This window comes from Centrocercus urophasianus, unplaced genomic scaffold (assembly GCF_019232065.1).
Source record: "Centrocercus urophasianus isolate 14NV4802_14NV808 unplaced genomic scaffold, USGS_Curo_1.0 seq_49, whole genome shotgun sequence".
Taxonomy (NCBI): domain Eukaryota; kingdom Metazoa; phylum Chordata; class Aves; order Galliformes; family Phasianidae; genus Centrocercus; species Centrocercus urophasianus.
This window is the reverse complement of record NW_024885077.1, coordinates 716,206-736,529: the sequence shown is the minus strand read 5'-3', so window position 1 is coordinate 736,529 and position 20,324 is coordinate 716,206. Positions and strand designations below refer to the sequence as shown.

General features: G+C 46.4%; 1 protein-coding gene across 3 annotated transcripts in view; it reads right to left on the bottom strand.

Annotated features, from left to right (window-relative positions):
- Nucleotides 1–20,324, bottom strand: part of WDR59 (WD repeat domain 59) — a 47,605-nt gene that overhangs the window by 15,395 nt on the left and 11,886 nt on the right. For all 3 annotated transcript variants that reach the window (XM_042834772.1, XM_042834773.1, XM_042834774.1), the window contains exons 6-18: nucleotides 19,997–20,034; nucleotides 17,886–17,974; nucleotides 16,878–16,994; nucleotides 15,859–15,936; nucleotides 14,716–14,872; nucleotides 12,685–12,764; nucleotides 10,414–10,546; nucleotides 7,229–7,353; nucleotides 6,241–6,405; nucleotides 4,873–4,968; nucleotides 3,303–3,459; nucleotides 2,284–2,353; nucleotides 1,878–2,031 (exon numbers count right to left, since the gene is read on the bottom strand). In XM_042834772.1, coding sequence (XP_042690706.1) covers nucleotides 1,878–2,031; nucleotides 2,284–2,353; nucleotides 3,303–3,459; nucleotides 4,873–4,968; nucleotides 6,241–6,405; nucleotides 7,229–7,353; nucleotides 10,414–10,546; nucleotides 12,685–12,764; nucleotides 14,716–14,872; nucleotides 15,859–15,936; nucleotides 16,878–16,994; nucleotides 17,886–17,974; nucleotides 19,997–20,034 — 1,459 coding nt within the window. The remainder of the gene's footprint in view (nucleotides 1–1,877; nucleotides 2,032–2,283; nucleotides 2,354–3,302; nucleotides 3,460–4,872; nucleotides 4,969–6,240; nucleotides 6,406–7,228; nucleotides 7,354–10,413; nucleotides 10,547–12,684; nucleotides 12,765–14,715; nucleotides 14,873–15,858; nucleotides 15,937–16,877; nucleotides 16,995–17,885; nucleotides 17,975–19,996; nucleotides 20,035–20,324) is intronic.

The following is a 20,324-nucleotide window of genomic DNA, read 5'->3' as shown; positions in this document are numbered from 1 at the left end:
ATTTTTGGGGATGAAGTTATAGGATTTTCGGTTTTGTTTACCACCAAATTCCAATTTTTTATTCAATGGAAATATAAAATTCAAGCTTCAGAGCAAGGAGCTAACGAGATCCAGAGCCTGGGGTTTTTATGCCTTAAAATCCTCACAGTTAAACATCGAAACTATTCAGCACTGATCTACAAAGGCTGGGAACATCAGCTCCTGAAGAGCCAGAAAACTGCTGAAGGGAGATGAAGGCTTTTTAGAACTATCTCATTTGCAGAACACTTTTGCTAGCTCCCTTCTAAGGTTCTTACAACTTCTTCCAACCCAGGATGCAAGGACAGAGCTTAGCATGGGATTGGAGAGCAGCCATTTACTTCCCTGGATTTCAGGCGACAAGCCTACACACACACTTTGTTCCCTAGATTTTCTCCCCACCCTGACAAAAATCTTGTCACCATTGCCACACGGACTGGGGAGATGGGTCACATGAAATTGCACCAAGCTGCTTCCATGTTATTTTTAGCCTTGTCTGTCATCTTAGAGAGCTGCGTGTCAGAGACAAGCACACTGCAGAGGACAGAAGAAGCACTTGAAATAAGCTCTCCTGCACAGACCAGGGCAGGTTGTAACTCCTGTATCAGGCAGTGCTGTTTTCTCATCCAAAGAAGTTTGTGTAGGGAAAAAAAAAAATAACATAATGTGGACTGCAAGAGTCTCCCAGGGCCTGAATGGTAGCAAAACCTGCAATGGGGACAGAGGCTGGCAGGTGCAATCACTAACTGGCTTCACATAAGCAGGACACAACCCCAGAAGGGTTGGCTGTCATGTTTGGGACTACTGGAAAAATCAAGACTTCTTGCAGCACCAAGAAAGGATGAAAACTCAAGGCTCTGATTCTTCCTCTGCTCCTGGGACAGGAGCTCCTGAGCTCCAGTGCAGCAGAGTGCTATGGAGCACTTGGCTTTCTCTAGGTACCTGGAAGCTCTCCTTCACTGCCACAGAAATGTGCCCACAAAACAGTGACAAACTGCTTGAATGCCCTGAATTCTCAGGCTCTCAGTGAAAGCTTACTACCTTTTTGTAAGCCACACCACTTCCTGCCGAAGCGCAGGGAGTTTGTTTCAGAGCACACTGCATGGCTGATTGCTCCCATGGCATCAGCTCTTCTGCCCAACGTCCTCATGGCAAATCAGGCCATCTAATACTGCAGAACTACCCTGCAGTTTCCAACTGTCCTTCTGCACCCCATGTGCCCTGGAAGGAAACAATCCCCACTCTTCCCCAAAGCCTTGCTTGTGAACAGCAGTGATACAAGGCCTATGTCTAAAACAGAGGTACAGGTTATTAAAAGGTCTTTGGAGGATCATGAAAGGACCTTTTTTTTTTTTTTTTTTTTTTGCTTTAAAATAGTCCAAAGGGGCACACATCCCTGAAAGAGACACCTGTAACAGAAATCACTCAAATATACCCCATAATCCAGAAGAGACTGTCAGTAAGCTTCACAGGTCCCCAGCCCTTTGCAGCTATACACATCGAGGGTGCAGAGAAAATCAGAGTGGCCTGCAATGTACTTAGATGGAGACTAAAGCTTCTCAAGTGTGAGGTTTTAACCGCATCTAATGCGAAGGGAGGCAGTGAACTGAAGGAAGCTGTAATGGTGAGTCTTGAGAGATCTCAAAGTGCTAAAGTCAAGCAAGCCAAATGCTAAGAGGATCAGCAAAAAAATTACTAACAGTAGATAAATCCATACGACATTTTTACAGAGCTGCTTGTAAAAGATTCCTTCCTCAGAGGAATGTGAAGCTACCATTACCAGCAATGCTCACAGCCGTAAGAAAAGAGTACAAGTCAAAAGCTGAAGTACTGGGAAGGCTTTTTAGCACGGTGCTTACCCTCTCTTTGTAGTAGAAGGAGCTAATGGAGACCTGCTCCTTCTCACTGCGCGTGGGACTGCCGCTGTACAAACGCAGATTGCCTGGAGTCTCTGTACGGATCTTCATCGGAGTAATGAGGCCACTGTGGTATGCTGACAAAGCTGACAGGGACCTAGGAACAAGAGGACATGCTTTCTGGAGCTTACATCCATCAAAACGTCTTGAAGGCTCAGACAAACAACTCCTCTAACCCAAGCTGTGAGTAGCATTTTTAGGTGTGTTGAGAGAAGGGGTCTGGGACCTATGGGACCAGGCTGTGCCACACAGCTAACAGTGCTTTCTGAGGGCCAACAGCTCCAGCACAGGATCTGCCTCTCTGCCCACGTGGCAGTGTAACATCTGAAAGGTGATGCAGGCAACTCACCGGGGTGTGGGCTCCGTTGGGGACACTGCACGGTGCATGGTCATGGGCCTCGTGAAATACACCAGGTACCCTGCAGGGACAGGACACAGAATAAAGATTCTGCCAGGAGGAGCAGACTGCCCAGGGGTGGCATGAAGGGCCTAGAGGCCTATCCATTACTCTGAATGCTTCTAAATAGTTTTCCCAACCCAAATCTACCTCTTTCAAATGCTTGAAAGAGCATGTTTGGTTGCCTTAAAGCAGCAACACAAGTTGTTGGACACACACATACTTTTGTGCTTTACCTCTTCACCAGGATTGTCCGGCATTCTGATACTCCAGATGCAAGTGAGGCCATTAACATGCAAAGAACTCACAAGAGCTGGTAAATCTCTTCGAAAGGAAAACCCAAGCCATCTGACACTACCTCCAAAGTGCTCCCACAAGCTTTACTCCATGTGCTACCATTTCAAGTGTCCTCAGCCACTCACCCAGGTGCAAGAGTTTTGAAGCAGAGCAGGTTTCACTCAGCCTGCTCAATGCAGCATTACTGTTTTACTTATGCTTGGAATTCAGTGAAATGTGTATGAAAAAAAAACTTTCAAAACACTGAGTAACAAGAATAACTTTTAACAAAGGATAAGTTCAACCCAAAGTTACATTTTGTGAAGACACAAGAGCCAGAGTACATGCAGCAATTTGATGTGGGCAGGAGGGAACTATGGAAGGATAAAAGCTACCCCCAGACTGCTGGAAAATGAAGAGATACATCAGTGCCTTGGCATGCCTTGTGCCAAAGGCCATCTCTTCCATCAATTCTGGATTTCCAGATCTGTATCCTAAAATCCCACATGGAACACCAACTGCAAGCAGGCCCATTATCTGCAAATTTATCACAATATAGCTGCATGAGAAGCATTTAATACTCCTTGCATGGCAGCAAGCAAAGCCTTGTCTTGTTCAGATGCAACTGTTCCCCAAGATGTACTTTTAAGTACCCTTCTTCTGATGGCTGCCATTGCATCAGTGACGAGGCTAACCTGCACCACAGAACCGGGCTCCAGAGGTCCGTGGAAATGGGATGTTTGAGTCCTGGTAGGAGCCATAGGCATTGGAGACCCGGGCAAAGGTGGGCAGGGGGGTCGTCACGGAGTTGGACAGAGCATAGGGGTTGCTGGACGTGCTGTCCTCTTGGTTCTGAAACAGAAAGTTAGACAAGGTCATGCTCCTGCTGCCACATGGAGGAAACCCAGCTGGAGCACTGGGAATCCTCGTGCCAAGCAGCCTCACACAGACATCTACCTCTCCTTCGAGTCAAAGCAGATCAAGAAGAGAGCACAGCTACCACTTTGGCTCCGAAAGCGTTTGCAAGCATGCGTACCTCTGAGCCAAGTGCTCCTCTGCACTGCTGTTTGTATGGAGAGCTCTCTCCCATCACGGCTGTGTTGAAATGCAGAGCTCAACTAGGGTGGAAACAGCGGTCTCGAGGGAAAACTATATAGGAAATCTGACCTTCAGATGTGACTCCCAGCAACTAAACACAAAGCTGAGAAAAACCTGGTACCTCGATGACGCCAGTAAGACAAAGTCACCTTAAAGATGACCATCTTGACACCCCATGCAAACGTGGGGGTGTCAAATAAAAGCCGGACATCTTGAAGTGAGGGAGGCAGGTGGTGAAAGTCTGGGAGATCTCAGGTCTGCCCTGAGAAATTCTGGCAGAAATTTGCATTCAATTGGAAAAGATACAGCTCAGGTCTAAAGGAATCCTATAAAAGCATCTGACTCAAATTTTCCATTCAAGTACTGCTGAAACCAAACAGAAATAAGCTTCCAACATGGAAAAAAAGAAAATTTAAAAAATTAAAAAAACACCTCCAAACAAAAAAGATCCCTTATTCATGATGAATAAACAAAACCTCTTGAAAAAGAAATCTGAGAAGACTCATCTTTTTCAGAATGCTAAAAACACACGTTACAGTACACTGCACCCACCCACAGACCTATTACCTGACACCAGGATGCTGAGTAGGTATCACCAATCTCTCAGCTAAGGGCAGAGTGGGACCTGCATTTATTTGTGGTATCAACCCTATATAACCCTTGCACAAAGCTTTAGAAAAAAACCAGACTTTCACATCTTTGTTCAAAGGAAGAAAACAAAAGCCCTCTGGTTGGCACGACCTTTGAATACAACTGAGAGGTAAAGACATCTGCCACTGCCTTTCAGCCACTGCCTTTCAGACCAGAATGAACTCATCACCTTCCTGACATCTTATTTTCTTCTACAGCTGATATCCATGCCCTGCTGGTCAGTGAGATCTGCTCAGAGCTGGAAAGCCACCGTGCTCCACTGTGATGCTGCAACCAACAGTAACTCCTGCTAACCTAATTATTAGTGAGCACCCGCACAACAGCAAAGCTTCAGGGCCTGATCACCCAACTCTGTTTTCTTCAACATTAACCACAAGAACTTCCACACATCTATCAGCCAGTCACAGGGGTCTATTTACATGCCTAATGAGGCCAGACTCTCCATGCAGAGTCAGAAGCGTGGGATGTGAGAGAAGACAACAAAATAGGGCAGAGAGCCCATGGAATTCTCCATACCACGACAGACTCCAGCCAGGAGACGAGCTGACGCAGGCAGGGCTCCAGGCAGCTCTGGTTCCTCTTCACTTTCTGCAGGGAAGTGTCTTTCAGAATCTGGAATACATGCAAGATACAGCTTGAGTCATGGTTATATCCGCACCTTCCCACATCGTTTTTTGTCTGCAGAGCAGCAAAGTTGCCAGGCTCACGAGACTGCAGGGCCAGAGACATCCCAGAGCACCCACTGGAGCCACACTCACCCACTGATGCGCTGCCTGCTTCAAGGAAAGAATGACTGAGCTTTGATCAGAGCGCTGAGGGCTCACCGATGTTCAGCACATCCTGATCCAGGCTTTGGGCTTCTGTATTACTGTAGCCCATAATATTCCATACCAGTTTGTGGCAAACTGGATCCAGCTTTTTCAAGAAGGAACCCAAACGGGTCCTTCTGCCTGATGGATAAGCTTAGGCCTAAGCCTGAGGCTACTTTGCTCCAAGGCAGCCATTTCAGCCCTAACACATAACACTGTTAGACACGGGAGGACCAAAGCTGAGGCACTCATACACTTTGAAACCCCAGGTTCTTGCTTCCTTCCCTTAAAGAGCAACTTCTCATCATTCCTTTCCATTCAAATACAAACCATTCCCAATGGTCTGCAGTCAAATATTAAAAAAAAAAAAGTCTCATCTCTCCAAGGAAGACACAAAGCATCTGTGATCCTCCACTCTGCTTTGAGCAGAACACAACAAAATGCAGGGAAAACAAGTCCAAAGCCAGCAATGCTTTCTGTCACCACCTCTATGTGCTTTACACTAGGAAATACTGGGAAATAGCCTAGCACTTCATCCTTTCTTTGTGGTCCAAAGGTAAAATAAGCCTGCTTTCCTAGTGCTCTTACAGGAGCAGCAAGGGAGAGCAGCCCTTGCTGCAGGAGAAGCGATTTCAGCAGCAATAGGACTTCCTGCATCAATTGATCAAACACTTGATCTGGAATTAATGGGCTCTGTGCAAAACTCTTAAAACAGCTCTTAGAGGAAAGCAGGAAACAACATGCCAGCTCAGAAATACTGCCATTTTGCAAATGGATGCTTTGCTGGTCATTTTGTCTATTATGACAAATTTTTATTATTACTTGGGGCAGCTGCTCTAGGAGGATCCTCAGGTAATACACATGACACTCATACCAAGATGCAGAGAAAAACATGTTCAAAAAGCATCAGTGGGGAAAAGAAAGAACTAGGCTGCAACGCCAACAAACACCCCATCCTACAGGCTCCAGAATACGTCAATTCAAACAGTCTGTGGTATACCTTCAGCAAGGTCTGACTGTGCCAGAAGTCTAGACAGCAGGTGTTGAGCACGTGTCTAGTTGCTGGACCACATACCTTCAGCAGCTTGGCCTTCATGGAGGCAGTGATGGAGGTCGGGTTGATGAACTGGAAGGATGGTGCAGCATTATTGGGATACTGGACAGGGAACATCACCAGCATCCTGACTCGGTGGTTGCCACAGTGCACTGACACTGTGCAGCTGCGATTCACCGCATCCATCTGTGTGAGGAACAGCAATAGCCTTGCATTCAGATCTCCAAGGACCTTTTAACTTGTGGTGGCTTCAATTCAAACTGAGGGACTGATTCCCCTGCACACCCATAAGACAAAGTCGTGCTGTTGTCACGGGCAATGAACACAGCAACAGCAAAAAAACCCAGGGAACAGTTTTCACCAGCAGACTGCCAGTCCAGCAGCATCTGGAGACTCCAGCCAGCCCAGGCTGCAGCAGGAATCAGGCAGCTCCCAACAGCTGCCGCACTCCACCCCCCTGCCCTTGGCCACAGAACACTTCAGGCCCAGCGCAGCACTAACAGGCATCTACGACCATACAGGACTCTCAGGAAGGCATCTGAAAATGTGAAACCACAGTGGTGGGGAAAGATGACAGGCAGCAGCCCCAAGCCTGCTATTCCAGCACTGCACTGGGCCTTCAGTCACCTTCCACACACAGAAGAGGCTCTGCTGTGAAAGAGAGATGCCAAAACTGAGGGCCAGAGCGTGGGACAGTGAGGGCTGATCTGACTGAGTTCAGAAACAGTTGAAATGAGATCAGCTGCACGTACTGGAACAAGCCCCTCTGCAGTTTTGGCAGAAGAAAAACACAGTCCAGCCTCCTTGGGGCCAGTGCCAGCACAGTTACTATGCTGAAATACCTCTCGCACTCCCAGTGTTTGCAATTATCCTCCTTTCTACTAGCCATGGCCAACAGGATCTCTACGGCTCAAAATAAACCCACTGCAGCAGGAGAGTTCCCTTCAGAAGGCTCTGACGAGCCAGCTTGCCCACATCCCCTTCTAGCCAAGTGGTGAAAGAAAACTACCTCCACGTTGACATTTCGGATCTGCACGTTGATCAGTGAGAACTCCTGCTGCAGTGTTTGAGGCAGCCCCAGTTGGTCTGTTTTCTTTCCCACCAGGAGGTCGTTCAGGAAGTCTTCTTTTAAGGCTGGCAGAAAAGATGCATTACAGGCGAAGACAAGTTAGAGTAGAGCTTTGGCATGCAATGCCACGAGGCAGCAAGGAGAACAGGCAGCTTTTTGATATACAAAAGCACGAGCTCTACCTGGCAAGGATCTAAGCTGTCGTTTAGAGGAAGACTTCAGAGCCTTGTTCATAAAACAAAAACAATCTGTCTGCACAATGGTTTCCCAAGAAGGTTAAAGAAGCCACCTGTACTCCATACAGCCTTAAAACAGTCTGGTCTCCACTCATTTGAGACACCTTCTCCTCCCTACACAGCACTGCCAGACATGAACAGATGAACTGGAGTCTCTCGGTCTGGCAGGAAAGAAGTACTGCCAAAGCAGTCTCCAGGAGGAGCTCTGGTCTTGGGATTCATACTCTACCGCTCTTGGCTTTCAGGGAATGCATCCAAAGCAATCTGATGAATAAGGCTTTGGGAGGGAGGAGAGGGTATTTCTGGCCTTAGGAGAGGTAATTAATTTGAAGCAGCAGTGTCCATTTAATGTTGTAAAGCACTCTAGCGAACAGTCCTTAAAGACTCATTTAAGTGTTGGATCTAGCTGTCCTCTTCCACTATCAATATTTTCAGGAGGACAATAACCCCTCAAACACAGAATGTATTTAAAGAGCCAGGCAAGTGCTGCTGAGTAGGAATTACGGTTAAGATAGCCAATTCGACTGAGTTTCAAAAGAATTGGTCACTGCCTGCTGTGCCTGGCTGGCTCTTGCCTTAACTCTTGCTACCCACCTCCATTAGGACAGATGAAGCTCCTGTTCAAGGGGTTTTGCTGTGGCAACCCTTCCTAAGCTGACCAAATATGTCCTCAGAAACATCAAAAGATACAAGGGACGTCCCATTTACTCAGCTGTCATTCTCACCTTGATCTCACACAGACTATTCTTAGGGAGAAAACAGAAAACAAGAAATGCAAAAAAAAGGCTATCCTTGTACAGGGGTTTGCCTGAAAGTCACTGTCTTTGCTGCTGGGACAAATATATCTGGCTTTACTGCTGCCCAGCTGGCTGCTGAATTTGGACAGGTAGGATGCTTAGCTACTCATTCCTATTTGTGATTTTATTATAGTGCTTATATATACATCTCACAATAGGGAACTGAAAAAAGGATTAAAGGAAGATCAGTGGCTCTCAGGGAAGATAATCATTTCTAGCTCAAAGACACCACCACAGCTTAACTAAAAAGCCATCCCTGAGGTTCCTAAAATGGGCACTGCCTTCCCTTTGCCTTCTCCCCCTCTTCCCTTCCAATTAGCTTCTAATCTCCAAAAGCCCACATATCTGTCCAGATTCCTAATGATCTTTTATAGGCAACAACCAGTGAGAAGAGCTGTACACTGAAGGCACAGCTGGTGTGCTTTCCAATTTATCTGTAGAGCATCATTCTCTTTAAAGATCCCCCATAGAGCTTTACTAACCTAACATGGAGACTTTGCAATGGAAATTAAGCCACTTCCAGGGTGGCTCACATCAGCAGTCCACAATTGCTTGTGGACTGGAAAGAGCTGAAACTCCTACCTAGAGACTTACTCGTGCAGTGATCGTGAAGTCATACTATTTGCAACAACATCTACCCTCCTACAGAAAAGTCATTTTAATGACTTTTATTTCCCTTTTTAATTTTAATTTTAATTCCCTCTGAAACAAAGGAAGTCTTACCAGACCCACACAGAAACCACACCATGGATGTGACCTCATCAGGGACACGAAAGACCCTCTCCCTTGGAGAGATCAGGTAGTCAGAATGACATCCCTTCTCTTAATACTCTCAGCTAGAGCAAGAGAGTCTGTGCCTCTTCATACAGGATTGCTCATGGTAAGCACAGAGAGCCAGAACACTTGCTATCATATTCTAAAATCCTCATGGAGACAGAGGTGCTGGCAACCTTTAGAAGCTTGTTCTGTGAGCACCCATGGAGGTTACAAAGGAACTTCACTGGGCTGGAATCTTCCAGCATCAGGAAAAGCTTCCCTAAGGGACCTCAGAGCTGTCACTATGATTCAGAGGACAGTTATCAGACCATTTCCTCACCTTCTCTTCAGCTTGCTGGCAACCCAGAAGGAGAATCAAACTGCTTTCCTATAAACCTGCCACACGGGCATCCATTGTAGCACCCTGCTTCAGTACAGAAAGGAAATGTGAATTTAAACCCAACCTGACACAGACATGGGAGCACTGCATTCTTCCTCCTCTTCTTCCTTTAGATAATAGAAACCTCTTTAGATGGCTTTTTCATGTGCACATCACCACCTTGGGTCTCAGCTGCTGCAGCCTCTTCTGTTTTATTCTAATCTCTTCAAACACTATTACCCTGAATGTTTAACCTGGCCAGAGCCTTAACCACACAAACCCTGCTCCACATTCCTGCCTTTGTTTGCCTTCTCTTCCATAATGACAAATCAGTGCTCGCTGAGAAGCTCTATCTAACTGCCTGGTACTCATGGGATAGAGTTTACAGCCCTCTTCCTCTGCTCTCAGCACATGGGAAAAAGACAGCAGCTCTCTCCATAATACTTTGGAAGACGGGAGAAGACACTGCAAATATGTCCATGTTCTTCTCAGATCACTTCACACAGTGTCTCTAGCAGAAGGATTTAGATACCAGGCAAGCAGTTTGTGTCACAGCACTTTATCCATGAGCCTCCCTTTTCCATGGATCTCATTCACCTCTCAGCTTAAACTGAAATGCATTCTTAAGAATCAGAACTGATTTTCTGATTACCTTATTTCTGGCAGGAAGCCACAAAGATGAGCTAAAGGCAATGCTATTAAGTGCTACTAGTGACAAGGAAGAGATTTGTTTTACAACTAAAATGACGTCATTATGCTAGAAGAGAAAGAAAGTTGGTAGAATAATCCTGAGAAAGCCCTTGTGTTTTCTCTCCCCCCAAACAGTAATCCAGTAACCTCTGAAACAACACCAGTTTGTGCTCTGCCTACAGTGTTATTTTCTTAGGTTGTGATGCATCTTCTTCCCAACACAAAGAGAGCTGGTATTAGAGCTCCCCAACTCATCACTTGCCTCACCTTCCTCATCCCCATGTCCAGAGCTGTGTTGGGGCTCAGAGTCCTGTGGTTGAAGGGTCTTGTCTGGCTCAGGCAGAAGAGAAATCCCATCGATGAGGTCATCAACTCCATCCAGGATATCATTAGCACACAGCTGAAAAGAACAAGCACACCAACATGCTGCACAACAGAAAACAAGGAAAAGCCACTAAACAACTGATTTCTGGATTTGCAAGGTGAGCCTGCGTGCCCCACAGTCACAGACCTTGGCACTGTTGCTTTGACAAGACAGGCTGCTTTTCCTCCTTCCAACATTCTCCCTTTTGTCCCTACTGAGTGCCTTGCTTGCTTACAAAGTCACTTCTTACTTACTTAGCCTGACATCACCAGGCTAAGTAACAGAGGTTTTACTTTGAACAAAAACACTTTTAATTAGTGTGCTCGTGTGTCAAAGTCACTTAATTTTTACATCAGATGCGACAGCAGCATGCTATCTGCTTTTTTACATTCACACTTCAGAATTTGGAAGCCCAAGTAAATATTACAGGCCCTAGTGCTTTAGGTCCTGTACCAAAACAGAGACGATGACAGCTTAAAACACAGGTTTAGCACAGGAAAACAGGAGATGAAGAGAAGAAACACAGGGAGAAGAAAGGATAAGGCTATGATGTAGCAAATTACAATACTGGTCACCAGCAACATGCCATCGGGTGTAGCTTGGTAAAGAACAAGAACAAGTGAGGAGCAAGAGCCAGCAGAGGCTGAGTGAAGTCCAATACAGAGAAACAACCAGTTTAAAGGACAGAAATAAACTACCCACAGGTAAATCAGGTAGGCATAAAGGGTCACTTTTCACAGAGGTTTGTTACAGACCCACAGAACTCCTGCAGGATCTGTGCTGGGACACCTGCTTCAACATATTCATCAGAAACACTGAATAGGAGGTGAACAGCAATATGACCAGGTTTGCTGATGCCACCAGGTTATTCAGGGTAGTAAGTAGAGGCTGACTACCAACAGGCAGAGAAGGACCTTGCAGGAAAGATGAACTTCGGTTCAATTAAATATAAAGCAATGCACATAGGCAAAAAAAATGACAAGCTCAAGCTGACTGAGGGAGCAAGACAGAGAGAACAGACTAAGCTGATGTTTTCATGGAATTACACCCAACATTTTAAAAGCAAATGAAATATTAGGAAATCTGTGCTAACAACAACATTCTGATCCCCATCCCAAAAAACAGAGCTGAAAAAGGGCCATGAAATACAGAAGGATGACCAAAAGAGGACGAAGGAAATCAGGATATTTTGACTAGAGACAAAGGAGACAGCTGAGATGTACCAAGAGGTCTGTATGACAGAAATCTGCAGTCAAGGTGGTATGAGATTGCTTGCTCATTTCATCTTCAATGTTAAGAGCAAGTATGTATCAGAAAAAAAAAAAAAAAAAAAAAAAAACAAAACTATCAGGTAGCAAAATTAACAAATGAAAGGAGCTGTTTTCCTACACAGCATGCAGAAAAGCCATGAAACTCCTTGCTCACAACGTGTTTATGATGACAGATGTACACAAGTCCAGGAAGTCATAGCAAATCTATGGAAGTGAAGCCCATCAAGCACTACCAAATACAAAGATGCCAGGCTTGGTAAGTCTCTAAGCTGTAAACTACAGAATGCAAGGGCATTTAGAGAAATATCACTTCATACTTGCTTCTTATATTCTTGCATTCATTCCAAAATAACCACAGTTGAAGATGAGACAAGCAGGGCAATACGGGCCACCCTGCCTGTATGAGCCCTCTGCTCTGGCCCAGCAGAGCTAACCTAGCCTGCTTTAGCACTTTGTAATTGCTGCCACCCAGCAGAACACTGGAATTCCTCCTGCCTGCACCGGGCCAAGAGTCAATGGAAACAGGAGATGAAGCAGAGGGTGCAATTCCTGCATTTACCTGATACCTAGAATGCCAAGAATAGTCTGGCAGCAACAGAGGTGGCATCTTCAGAGGCAACTGGGCAGTAGCTGCTCTTCACCTTCCCCAAAGCCTTGCATGCTTACTGCTACATGACAAAGTGGCTTTGCACACACACACACACACACACACACAGGCCTCAAGACAGGCCTCCCTGGGGATGTTTTTTGTCACATTTGGGCTGGAGCTGAAGGGGGAACTGAAGTAGCAGCCTGTTGCTGTGTCTGCAGCCTGAGGATACCAGAAGAGTGACTGGGAGCGCAATGAAAGGGAGGTGAACCCAGCCTGTAAGCAAACTGCCTGCAGTTCAGGTGTTTACGTACCCTCTGCAGCTGAGAGTCAACCCGCCACATCCGCAGAGTCTGATCACGGGACCACGTAACCAGCTGGTAGTCTTTAGAACCTAAAAAGGACAGAAACTTATAGACCCAACCGAAAACTGAGACCGTATCTCTGTGCTGCTTTAAGTGCAAACAGAAGCAAGCAAGCTGGCAGGGAGGTCGTGTGGACAAGGCACTACACTGAAAGGCAGAACTCACAAATCCTATGATTCCTATCCTGCTTTGAATTGACCTGGGCCTCCTCCTGCACCACAGTTACCATGCCTCTAATTAGGGTATAATTTACAGATGAAAGCCACAAAATAAATATAATGAATGTGATACAGGTTTTCAAACCAGGAATGAACAAGATTGCCCATAAAGCTTACTGACGCGGAAGAAGTGATTTGAGAAGTACTTGAGAAATGGATTCATTTTTACATTACTGCAAAGTTGAAACAGGTGATGAACTGAAAGGCATTTTAAGATGCAAACAGTTCAAAACATTCCTACGCTACAGTAGCCTGGCCCTAGGCATCCTTTTCCTTCTGAAAGAGCTGCTGATGCCAAGACAAGTTCAGGTTGTAACCAAATACATCTAGACACATACTACTGAGCAGCAGATAAAGGTACCAGGCTATTTATGTCCATTTGTAGGCCTTGTGATACAGTTTGAATTTCCCTTGTTAAACAGCTGCTGCTGTTTAGGAATTTGCTGCTGCACAACTGCTTTTGACACCCCTCTGTGGAGGCGCAGTGGCTGTCTAAATACAGCACTGCAGACTCTGTGCAAGGAGATTTGTGCTATCTTGAGGCATCTTGGCTGTCTTTGCACTGAAGTGGACTGGAAATGCTCGTATGATTAATGTTCCTTGAGAAAAGCATGACTTCCAGCCTTGGTATGTATACACGAATTCAACTGAGACAGTGCAAGTGTGGTTCAGATCTGCTTGAACATTCACACAAGCTTTCTTAGACTGCACCTCCAGATCCTGTTCTATATTGCTCACATAGACATATTGCTTACCTCTTGTTCAAAGAAAAGCAAAAAAAAAAAAAAAAAAAAACCAGAGAAAAAGGTGACTTAATTGCATTGCCCCAGCAACCAGCAGCACAATTGGATTAGAATTCGGGTCTCCTAAATCCAAGTCCAGTGCTCTGTCAGCTTCACCACCAGTAACTGGCAGATGCACAGGCTCCAAGGTCAGAGATTACAGCACTGAACATCCCTGGGAATGAGAGCAGGAGTCCCACAGCAGCCCTGAGAACCAGTGTAGGACTCCCATTCACTCACAGACAGCTATGCAGAGCAGAGATGAAACTGACTCCCAGCTCAACTGTGTGCCAGTAACGCCTCCAATCTGGAGGATCCCTCCAGCTCTGTGTGCCTCTACACTGCAAAGCAGTACCATCAAAGCCAGGCATGTTCATTCTGCCGATGGTAGATGAGGTTCTGGAATTTCCTATATTTAGCTGCCTACTCTGGAAAATGCAGTCAGGGTTGAACTCTGTCAGCAGCCTCTCCATCCCACGCTCTCCCTCTCCTGCCTTTGCCAGCATATGGAAAAGGAGGGAACATTGGTTCCGTGGTCACGCTGGAGGCTGCGACCCAGGCAGCAATGCAAGGGGTTAACTGGTTAGCCTGCAGCTCTGAGCAGGGGGAGGGCGCCTGCACTCATACACCCATCTAATAGTTTGCACAATTTATTCTGAAAGATACATTTAAAAATAGACTCACAGGGGAGAGGAAGCAGTTAGAGTCACCGCTGACCCACTCAGCATTCGCTGGATTTGCTTTGTTAGCATGGAAACAACAGGGCAATGCTTCTGAGGCCACTGCGATAAAGTGAGTGGAAAACAGCTGTAGCTTGGGGGGGGGAAACAGCAGCAGACAGGGGCAGGAAAGCAAGCTGGAGCTGCTCCAAAGAAAGGCAAGAGTCAGAGGGTGACAACATGAGCATCGCAGCCAGGAGCCATGGAAAGCTGATGGCAGCAGGGCAGGAGAGAGAGCACCGAGCCCAGCCCTGATCTCACCTTCTTTCTGTTTCCTCCACTGAAACTCCAGCACCACGTCATCATGTCCCACAAAGGTATGAACAGGTGTGTTCAAGTCAAAGACATTCCAGAGAAGTAGGCTGTTCTCTCGTCGGAGCTGCGGAACCATCACTGTCACCAGCCCATTGCTGAAAGGCTTGAGAAAGAAACACCTTTTGGTTGAGGTACACTGCCCTGCTGTTAGCATGCTCTGTAATTCTCACCTACTGCCATCATCCATAAGAACATGTTGATTTTAAATGAGCTCAGCACTAAGCAGAACCAGGCCTAAAGCAGAAGTGACAAGGCATCTGCTGTGTAAAACTGGCATCTTAAGAGGGAAAAGATGTAACGTGCTTAGAGTCAACGCAGCTCACTTAAGGTTAGCCACTTTTTTCTGCTGCTTCCTCAGTTATCCACTGTGAGGCTGGAGTGGTTTCAGCATCGACTTTTCACATGGGATCCTTACTGCAGTTTACCAATCACTGCAAGAATTGCTTCCAAGGGGGTGAGCCTTGGCAGCTACTCTCAGAGGAACACTATAACCCGTTCTTACAGCCCCACGAGGGGATGAGGAAAAGGAACCAAAGCCTCAAGAGGCAGTACTGACTTCAGGACATATTTAGATGTCCAGAGAAGAGAACAGGTATGACTAATCTGAAGAATCTTAGCTTCACACAGCTGTGTGTTTGCTCTATCAAAAAGCACCACTTCTTGAATCTGACATGCTATAAGAGCTCAGTGTGCCACAACTAGAGATCTAGGGAGCAGAGAAAGCCCTCAGAGAGGGCAAATGTCTGTGCTACGTGTACCAGTGCTGGACACGAGTGAAAAAACAGGACAGCGAGAGCAGCAGCTGCTTTCCAAGCCTCCTGCTCCCAGAGCCAATCACTCACACCTCAGTTTCATCCCCAACAGGATGATGCCAAAGACTGGGATTTCACACTGCCAGTGATTTCTTCTCCTGAATGCCCCCATTGCAGACATCACTTTTCTAGGCCTTGTAAGCACCATAAGGGACTTTAAAATCAATTTAACATCAAGTAGAAGTGGCGAGAAGCACTGCAGCAGTTCTTTATTTAACATGCCTTCATGATTTTGCTCTCACGGCATAAGTGGGGCTGGTGGGTGTTTCTCACTCACCGTGTATCTCGCCTTCCAGACAGGAACCTGGCAGGGAAGGATATTGAGGTACTTCCGAGGCTGACGGTAATCCCAGAACTTTAAAAAGAAAAGAAAACAAAACAAACCAGACAAAACCATCAAGCAGAGGCACAAGTCAGCTGGCCATGCTTTTAAAGCTGCAGCTTTCCACGCTGTCATTAGATGTAACACAGTGAGAAATACGCCAGGGTGCACACAGCATCATTAGAACCCCCATTCATTAACAACAGAGATGGCCCCAAAGGACAAATACCAAGTGATCAGCATCTGGCAGCAGCTCTTGGAAAACAAGTGATTTGTGGTCATGTCCACAGTGATCGCAGCTTGAGTAATTAGAGCATGGAGACAGGGAGGCTGCTTGGGCTTTCAGAGCCACGAGGTACCCTGAAGGTCTGGACTAACCCATGTGCCAGTCCAGACTGGAGGCAGGCCCACCTTGTTGCTATTGCTAATTCTGTAATGAAGAATCTAATCTTTTGCTGTGATAGAATACACATCAATTGCATTCGCCTCAGAGCTTAGCTGAACATGAATAAATTCCATTTGGCTGACTTACCAAGCACACTATTCCCCCTCAAGTAAGGCTCTGCATTGCAATGCTTGCAGACATACTGATAACCCAATTTCACATGAGTTTGAGAACCCCAGGGGCTGGAGCATGGCTCCCACCAAGTTGCTGCAATCAGCTCGAGGCTGGCAACTCCACACTTTGGGAAGAGGCACTGCTGGCAAGCAACAGGCAGAGGCAGCTGTTTTCAGTTTCAAATCACTGCAGCTGTGTTAACTATGGCACATGTGCATCCATCCTGCAATCATTTCTCTGTGTCTACTTTGTAAGCACACCCTTGGTTCAACACAAACAGGCTGCCAGAAAACAGACATAAGGATCCAGGATCCAGATCTTGCCAATGGCAAGCACTGCCCAGTGCATTACGAGAACAGAATCTGCTCCACCATCCTGATGCCTCCCAGGCAAAAGTCCCAGAAGCAATACTTACCCTGACAGAGTTGTCCTGGCTGGAAGTGGCCAGCGTGTACTCATTGTCAGGATGCCAATCCAGACCATGGATTTTAGAGAGATGAGCTGCTAAGTATTCGACTGCAGTGCTGGGTTTCTGGAAGGAGAGACATTTTCTTTCTCAGCAAAGGACTTCCGAAATTTGGCTCAGCTCTTTGGCATAAAAAGCAACACTTGAACAAGGGCAAGAGGTAGAACACCCTCCTGCCAAGAGAAGGTATTAGCTCAGTAAAACAGCTGGAAAGGAAGGAAAAGAGCTGTGAAAGGTGAGGTAAATTCCACAGTCACCAAGTGCAGCCCTGCACCACACTTTCATGTTCAGTAATACAGTTAAGTACTCTGAGATCAGCAAAGCATAAACGGGCATAATTAATGATCAGAGGGAAGGAACACCTCTCCTACCAAGGAAAGGTTGAGGAAACTGGTCTTGCTCAGCCTGGAGAAGAGAAGGTTCCAGTGAGACTTCATGGCAGCCTTCCAGTACTTAAAAGGAACTTTAAGCGGGAGGGAGGATAACTTTTTACATGGGCAGGTAGCGATAGGACTAGAGGGAATGTTTTTAAACTAGAAGAAGGGAGATTTAGGTCAGATGTTATGGGAAGATTCTTTACCCAGCGTCAAGTGAGACACTGACACAAGTTGCCCAGAGAAGCAGTGGATGCTCCATCCCTGAAGGCATTCAAGGCAGAGTTGGATAGGATCCTGGGCCTTGATCTGGTGGGTAGCAACCTGCCCATAGCAGGAGGTTGCAACTGGATGAGCTTTAAGGTCCCTTCAATCAAAACCATTCTACGATTCTATGATAATTTCTGGGGAGGGATGCTATCAACGTTGTCTTCCGTCTTCTAGGTTCCAGACTCATGTTTAAATCACCCCACAGAAGAGACTGCAGATAAAGCAGTACTTTTTTCCCCAGTATTTATCAGAAGGAAGTCTGCATATGGAAGGTGGGAATCTGCACATGCACTTCAACAGACCCTCAACTCACCCTTTTGTCCCATATTCGGACATCCCCATCGTGGCTTGTTGCTAAACAGTTGGCATTCTTCTTGTTCCATTTGACCTGGGAAGCTCCAGCTGCAGCACAAACAAAGCAGGTCAAAACGAGCAATTAAGAAGTGGCACAGCACACTCCTGACCCATTATTAGAGCTGCTCCTAGCACAAGAAAGGCAGTTCAGAGGAAAGGTACCCCAGAAGCCAACAAGAAGCGTGGCATGAAAATGAATAACTCCTGATTTCTCATCTTTGTGTTTGTGCCCTGAAGACACTGAAGCAAGGGTGTTCCAATTGCATGCTTGTTGTACCATGGGCTGCACTGGATTAAGATATCCATGCTCATTAGCTCACATGGAGCAACTTCTTCTCGATGAAAACTGCACATGCATTACTCCTCTCCCCAGACCCTTCCACTTTCATTCAAACTACCTCCCAGTTCTCAGAGATGGATTCACCTGGCTCCCAACCACCTTCTGTACAACCAGATGCCACACAGGGCATTAGTGATACTCATCTATGATTAAAGTAAAGATGTGGGAGAAGACTGTAGTTCACCCACACTGGGTGGACCAGAAGGCCAACCTAAGAAACTGTCAAAATACACCACAAATCAAAGACATAAGGTAAAGAAACTGTGAGATGGTCTAGGCATCATGAGGGACTCAGCCAAGGACCTAAAATCAGAAGCTGGCTGGAAATTTCCAATACTAAACTTTGCTCAATGTGGATTGTTCAGACATTATAAGAAAAATACATGTTCTGTTCATCGTTTTCTGCCAATATTTTCCAAATATTTTAAGCCATCAGACAGGTGAGGCCAACGAGAGATCTTACAGCCTGCTGCTATGCCTTCACAACCTACCTCCTGCTGCACAGTGAGCAGATTCATCCTGTCAGTCTGACAAAAAGCAAGTCCAGAGGTAAAGAGTTGCCAAGAAGCTGCCACTTGATTGAGTTGATCCACTCACTGAAGGGTTCACACAAACGTCTGAACTAGCACTAAACAAAATCAGACGTGGGAGGAAGGAGGCTCTCTGGGGAGCTGGGTACTGGGCTTGCTCAGCTGACCTATGAAACCTCACCCCAGGCACCAGAACAGAGTGCAGCCTGTCTCTGATTCAGTATGATTTTTGCTGCTTCTCGCCAATCCAGAAAGGTTTCTGCACTGCTGTGGTCGAGAGGTTTCCCAGCTGGGAGGGATGGGGAGCCACTGCAGATGTGCAGCCAAAGGAGATCTAAGCAGAACATAAGATGCACGTGACAAGGACTGCTGCAGCACCAGGAACAACAAGTCAGGAAAAGGACAAGTTTTGCTCCTCATCTATACCTTGCTCCACTCCAACAGGCTGCTGGTCAGGATGGACACAGCACTTGCCAGCAGGCAGCATCACAGGTGGCCAGATTGGGCACTGCCAACAGCCATGACAGCTGCCTTTCCAGAGTGACTACAGCTCATAGAAAGCATCTTCACGTCGTCGTTGCAGCTCCCAGCACACTGAATGTGCTCCAGTGAAGCACCCAGCCAGGGGCAGGCTGGGCAGCTGGCAGCATACCATACCACTGCCTGGAGCATGGTTTAGGTTCTCAATTCAATCAAACATAAAAGGAAAGGAGAAATTGCAGACAAGCAGCACAGAGAAGACAAGCAGTGTGGTTAAGCAGGGTAGAAGCTGATCATATTCAGAATGCACACATGCTGTTTGACTGCCCTGCTGAAGGTTCTGGGTGCTTAATTTCATCAGTCTTTCACTCCAGCTTTTAAACAACCCCAATAAGTTCCTTTTCTCTTCCGTTTCCATGCCAAAAACCCCACAGCTCCAGCAGGCTGGCAGGCAGCAAAGGAATGCAGAAGCTCTTTTCACCCACCCCTAAAAAGCAGCAGCACAAGGAAATTTCTGCACTTCACCCTTATTTCACATTCCTTCTGCATTCTGCTCCTCTAATAGGAGCTGTGAACTCCTCTTGGGCTGCTCCTACATAAGACAATCACCCATGGTGGCATTTCCATTATGTTTGGCCTCAGAGCATGGGAAAAAGGGAGAAATAACAGCAGAGGCACACAACACTGACCTCAGACATCACACATCCACAGCATACTTACCTACTGCAGAGAGCGAGACTGTAGGCTTCCTGGTGTCTCTGAAATACAACACGGATAAGGTGAGGACCCATGGCACAGCCTAGCAAGTCCAGCCTCTCCAGAGAGCTCCTCACTATTCTAGGATTAATTTCATTGTTGCCTCTTGGAATTTAACACATCTTAACGCTACTACGCTTACTTAAGTGGTAAATCTAGAACTGAGATATGCCACATTAAATGAAATAAACAAGGAGGTAACCAGCTGAAGGACCAGCCATTATTGCCAAAAACCACAGCAGCACAGTTAGGCCCTAGGATGGAGATGTGGGAAGAGAAACACACAAACAGG